The sequence below is a fragment of the Paramisgurnus dabryanus genome, chromosome 10, assembly GCF_030506205.2.
Source record: "Paramisgurnus dabryanus chromosome 10, PD_genome_1.1, whole genome shotgun sequence".
NCBI classification, from domain to species: Eukaryota; Metazoa; Chordata; class Actinopteri; order Cypriniformes; family Cobitidae; genus Paramisgurnus; species Paramisgurnus dabryanus.
Genome location: NC_133346.1, coordinates 38,004,738 through 38,010,967, shown reverse-complemented (window position 1 = coordinate 38,010,967; position 6,230 = coordinate 38,004,738). Strand labels below are relative to the sequence as shown.

The window sequence follows — 6,230 nt, the reverse complement described above, 5'->3', positions numbered from 1 at the left end:
CAAGCAAAAAATATAGTAAGGAAACTCACCTAGCCCTCTGCTGAGTTGATTCTGCAAAAGCTCCTGTGTTGATGGGGCAGGGACACCTGACAGAACCCCATGTTGACGGGGATCATCGGGCCTCTTTTTTTTAGTCCTTGGCAAACCCCCAGTAGCAGACATTCTGCGCTGCAGAATCGCACTTTGGAGGTCCACAATGTAACTGTAGTCCTTTTCAACCTTTGGTGTGTAAAGGCTCCACTTCCTGGACTTTTTATTGTACACCTTACCGTATCTGCCATCAGAGAAAAGATTATGAGCTCAGTGATACATTCATTGTACCTTAAAATGTACAGTATTTCGTTTTTCATCATAAAATTAAACATACTGAATAGAGCCATCAGCCCTTCTCTTTGCTGGTCGGTCAACGTGGTGGTTGTGGTCCAGGCCAGCCAGCATGACGCGAGCAGCGTACACGGGGGGCAAAAGGAGAAGCGTTTGCTTGCATACATTAAAATATGATTGTGGAATGACTCCAACTCTGCAGTTGACCTGAGAGCACAGAGGAAAGATACAATTGCTTTATACTGTGATAATAAAAATGAAGAAATAGCAGGAGAAATTCTGAAGTACAGTGGATTAATTGCATAGGGCAAAACTAGAAATTGAACATAGACCTATGCTGACATACCTAAAATGTAGATATTTGTGTATGCTCTTTAGCCAGCGTGCATCAAGCACCACTTCTGTCAGTCTCTGGTGTGCCACAGAACCCTTCTGGATCCACTCCTTCTCTCTGTCCTCCACCAAGGGACCATGCTGACAGGCTCCAAGGGCCCACGCATGTTCTCCTGTCACATGGTGAAGTAGTCCAGCCCACATGTCCTATTACAAAAAAAAATTACACGTGATGTAAATAATGTGACAAATAAGAATAGAAGTCAATTTTGCACAATAACTACACCGCAATAGATACTGGCCTAGACAGATGAATTTTGATTATACTTACAAAAAAATCTTCATATGTATCTGCAGTCTTGCAGCAATACCAGAAGTGGTTGCAGATGTCCTTACTCCACATCTGAAGGATGGTGCACCCCCTTTGCTGTCCTGCCTTGACATTGTAGCATAAATACATTTTGTGTATGTCAAATAGGTTTATGAGAAGAGAATTTATGTAGATGATTTTTTTCCAGCTATTTATATCTACAGAGAAATCATTAACTTACCGCATGAATTCTTTTCCCCAAACTTTTGGACCCATGCCACATGTCCAGGGTGTGTCGTACGCCGCAGTCTTTATATTTCCCTTTGTTATCTAAAATACAAAAAAGTAATTGATGATATATGCTAAGTAGTAATCCAAATCATTTTCCAGTCCTAATAATGTAAGTGTAGTTTGTTGCATGGGGCTATATGCACAGAGTTTTATTGCTGAAACAATCTCCTAAAGCAAAATAAACCAATAAACTTACTGAAGAGGGCTGATATCTGAGAATGAGCATCCGTGCAGAATTCTTCAATGTTGAGTTCTTCACATAGTTTATCAAATGCCCGCATGAAGCCCTCCTTCTCCATGATAACAGAATTCCGCATGGTCTCACGCTTGTCGATGTTGACCATGCATATTATCCAGTCCCTCCAGGATTTTGCGATGTCGCGATCGCAACTATTAACGCAAATTCAAAAAATCCCCGCGAATTCAGTGCAACTTGCAATTTTGACCAATCACCGCAACTTTTCAGCAACTTTGACCAATCAGCGCGGTCTTCTGCAAAGCGGCGTCATACGTCAGCAAACACATTTCCTGTTTAGTTCAGAAAACGCAGCAAACATGTGTGCAGCCAACGTCTCGCATTTACCAACAAAAATAATAGCTAAGGACCGCGAAAAACAGTTTCCAGATGTCCTGTATGAAAGCGGGGGTAAACTCTTTTGCAGGATGTGCAATATTGTTGTTGAACACAAAAGAAAATCGTCAATTAATAAACACTTTGCCAGCGCGAAACACAAGCGGAGGATGTCAGAAACGCACCAAGGCTCTAAGACAAGACAAATCACGGTGACACAGGCAGTGGCATCCCGATCAATTGCAAGCGCTGAGAGGATTAAGGTAAGCTGGCTTTATATACAATGCATGTTAAGAGGTAACGCTATAATGTACTGTAGTTGTCACCGAGTGACTAGCATCGCAAAGGTAACTGTCTTGTTGGTATAATGAAGCGCGCGCGCGCGTGTGTGCGCGTGCACGTGCGCCTCTGTGTTCCTGTATATGGTTTATGAGGACACGGTTTACAAAAGATTTAAAAAATGGCAAACGTTTTCTATGATTGGAAGGATTAGGGCTGGGGTAGTGTAAGGGTATAGATTATACAGTTTGTACATTAGAAAATCCATTATGCTAGATGGAGTCCCGTAAACCACATATCTGTGTTTGTGATGCATGCATAAGTGTGTGCGTGCATGTGAGAGTGAGTGACTTTTATTTATCCTGCTGTTTTCACACAAGGTTACAATTCTTAAATGTGATAAAGGTAAAGAGAAAATATTTACCATTTATGCTGTTTATATTGCTTGTAATTGGGATGAAGTAAACATGTTGTTTTTTTGTACATAAAATTTCTGATTGTGTTGAATTAAAACCCAAAAATTCAACAGGTCCACCAGACCCACGTATACTGGCTGAATAACAAAAATATGAAAACCACACTTGGGTTTAAGTTCTTATGGGTTTTAGTTCTTTAAATTGATGAATTATAAGTTGTCTATAAACTTTTTGATAAAACTGTTCTATCAATTGCGATGTGTTGTTTACTGAAGTCAGTTGATGTGTGTGAGGACATGGAGATACAAAAGTAAAATTAAAATAAATTATATATTTTACTTGTTTTGGAAAGTTTTCTGTACTGTGTATTAATTAGGGGAATGTATTATGATGTATTTGTCCTCTCCTTTTCTCTTAGATTTGTGAAGATTGGGTTGCCACCTGCACTGCTGTAAACATTCCGCTCTCTAAAAGTGACCATCCAGCTTTAAGAAAATTCCTTAGGGAGAAAGTTATAAATGGTGGAGCCATACCTGGATTTCACCAGCTTCAGGAACATTACCTGGAAGCAGTATACCAGAAAGAAAAAGAGCACCTTAAAACACTTGTAGCTAAAAAGCCTGTTGCTGTGATTTTTGACGAAACTCCAGACGTAGAGGGCAGATGTGTTCTAAACATCCTAATTGCTCCGCTGGAGAAGGATGTTTCGGAGAGAATATTGGCATACCTTGCAGACACAGTGTTTCTTGAGGAGTGTAACCATTCCACAGTGTCTAAGGCGGTTGTCAAGTGTCTACACGAATACAACATAGACAACGATGATGTTGTGGTGTTCAACACTGACAACGCGGCCTATATGAAAAAGGCCTATAAAGCTGCGTTGCAATCCTTATTCCCAAACTCAATTCATGTGACATGCTTGGCTCATATAATGAACCTGATAGGTAGTGCCTTCCGGAGACCTTTTGACCAACTGAATGCATTCATGCTGTGTTTCTCACAAATGTTCTACCAAGCTGGCTCCCGGAAAAGAAGATATCTTCAATACCTGACAAAAAAACTACCAACAGGAAAGAAAGCTACGATGTCTCCAAATCCATGTGCTACGCGCTGGAACTCGTGGTTCACTGCAGTCCAGTACCATTCAGAACATTTCGGACTCTACAAGGAGTTTATTGAGATGGAAGTGGATGTAAGTATGCTAGATTTATTGTTAAAATTCTTAGTTAAAAACATGATTTACTTTGTATTTTACCTCCACACATATACCGTATTTTTCTGTCTATAAGCCATGGTTTATCATTTAAATAACTTATAGTATTACTTTTAACCTACAGACATCTATTCAGCCTGCTGATCTGTCTGCTATTTTTCACAAGTTCACACTTACAAATAAGTTGGTTAGATTAAATTAGTAAACGTATTTGGCGTGCTGTCCGGGGAGAGGGCTCTGAGCTCGGAAATGGGCCCGAACGCAGAGTACCCCGGCTCGGATTTTGTGAAATAATTTTCTAAATAAATGCAACGTATAGTCCACTTTGACTTGTTATTTTGTCTTAATGACGCATTTTTGAATGATGCAGCTTATATTCAGGTGTGGTTTATAGTCCGGAAAGTACGGTACACAAGCAACTTTTGTGGTTGATTGCATTAACACAATTTTCTTTCTCTTTTTTTACTCTTTTTTTTTTCCATAGACTTGTGGCAGAAGCACGCCTCAGAGTGTGGAGAGACTCCATGAAATGCTACATGATCCAGATATGGCTCAAAGTCTGCAGGTTGAGATATGCATCATGTCAGAGAAGTGCAAAAGAGTAATTCAACTTCTGGACATCTTCCAGAGTAGACGTCCCGTAACCACCAAGGTTTTTGACTACCTTGAGGATCTGCACATGCACATTTTGGCAAATGCACAACTACAGTATGAAGCATATGCCCAGTACTTTGAGGGACTTGACCTGACTTTAGCTATAAAGAACCACATCCTTAACAAAGTGGAACAGGCTTACAACAATGCAGAGGACAAACTCAAAAAGTACATGTCAGATGGACAACCCGCCATTCATTTTCTGAATGAAGTCAGGGTCTTTGATCCTCGTCACACTGCATTTATGGATGAGAGTGTGGTCAGCTACAAATACATTCCAGGCTTCAGTGCTGTTCCTACAGAAGAATTTGATGCCTACTTCACCCATCTAGGTCCAACTGCACTCAGAGCTTCAGCAAGTGGAGTGGTGGATTTAGATGTTTTCTGGGATGGGTTGCAGGAAAGGCTGCCCATACTGAGTGTCCTGGCGAAACGATACAAAGATGTCATCGTGAACTCTGCAGATGCTGAACGCAGCAACAGTATATATAAGCTGGTTTTGTCCAGCCGAAGGAGATCCATGTCAAACAACAACCTCAAAGCCTTGGTCTTCTTATACCACAACCAAAGACTTACCAGTGGAGCTTTTGAAATGCAGGAAGATTTTGAGGAGGACATGGAGGATATTGAGGATTAGTCAGATCTCAGAAAACTAGATATCAGACTAGACAGATGCACGTTACCCTGCATAATGCCATTTTGTTTAACTGTTCTTTGTTGATTGGCATCTTTCAAAATACTTGATGCTTAATGTTTACTGTATAGTTCAATGCACATTTTTGAACTGGGTTAATGTGTTATTTTTTTCATAATGTGATTGAAGAGAGGCTTTGTCATTAATATCTTCAAAAATGGAGTTTCTTCATTACGAAGATAAATGTACTGATCTTGTTTGGATTAAGATCAAGGGAAGCTTTAATATTTATCAAGATTTACTATGCAGGCTTGTGTAGTAAGATTTATTTTTATTCAATTCAATTTTATTTATGTAGCGAGTTAATTGTTTCAAAGCATTTTATAGTATTTAACTTGTATTTGTATGCATTCAGGTACAGTGTGTGGTTACAAATCTTTGTTTTGAATTGTTTTGGTATTGACATATTGAAACATAAATACTGTGAAGTTATCTATGCATTTTAGTTTTGGAGCAGGGTCAGTGCAATTTTTTTTGTTTTCTTTATAATTACTGTATACTGATATACAGTTTTGCTCTGCATATTTGTTGATCCATAGTGGTATCAGTGTTATGTTATGGTAGAAGGATGCAGGGTTTAGTATTATTTTGTTAACATATCTGCAGAAATAAATTCAATTAGCATGTTTCTGTAAAGCAAAAGTTATTTTTGATTAGTTAGATGAGAGTATCAATGTTATGAAATGGTACTAGGCCTGTACTGTGTTTACTGTAAAGGGCTGTGCACTTAAACTTTAGGCTTTTAACTAATTAACTAATTGAAAACTTTTTTTTGCACTTATATAATCTTTCAACATAAATGCTGCTGATGTGTTTGTGAGGTTCAGCACATTTACATTTTTGCAGGAGCAGATTTGGTTTCAAAATAAAGCTTTGTTTGTTAGATTTTGCTGTGTCAAAATCATTTGTTTTGCCTTTTTATAATGTTGCTTAAAGGTTGGTTTGTGGTTTTGTTGTCATTAGATTGTGTGTTACATAGTGAGCACGTTTGTCTTTGAAGTAAAGGCTGTGTACAATAGAGCAGATGGTGAACAGTGTTTTATGTGGGATATGGTAAGTCTCTATGGGGTGGATTTTGACTTTGTAAACTTTTAACATGCACACAAAAAATATATAACACAATAAAGGAAAGGGAAAAGGCCAAA

General features: G+C 38.8%; 1 protein-coding gene across 1 annotated transcript; it reads right to left on the bottom strand.

The window, feature by feature from the left end:
• Window positions 1–265: 265 nt before the first annotated feature.
• Window positions 266–1,602, bottom strand: LOC135718318 (uncharacterized). Its single transcript, XM_065240663.1, has 6 exons — window positions 1,455–1,602; window positions 1,209–1,297; window positions 989–1,093; window positions 671–864; window positions 378–531; window positions 266–274 (listed from the first exon to the last, which is right to left on the bottom strand). The coding sequence occupies exons 1-6, from the start codon at window positions 1,600–1,602 to the stop codon at window positions 266–268; spliced, it is 699 nt and encodes a 232-aa protein (XP_065096735.1).
• Between the last annotated feature and the right edge of the window lie 4,628 nt (window positions 1,603–6,230).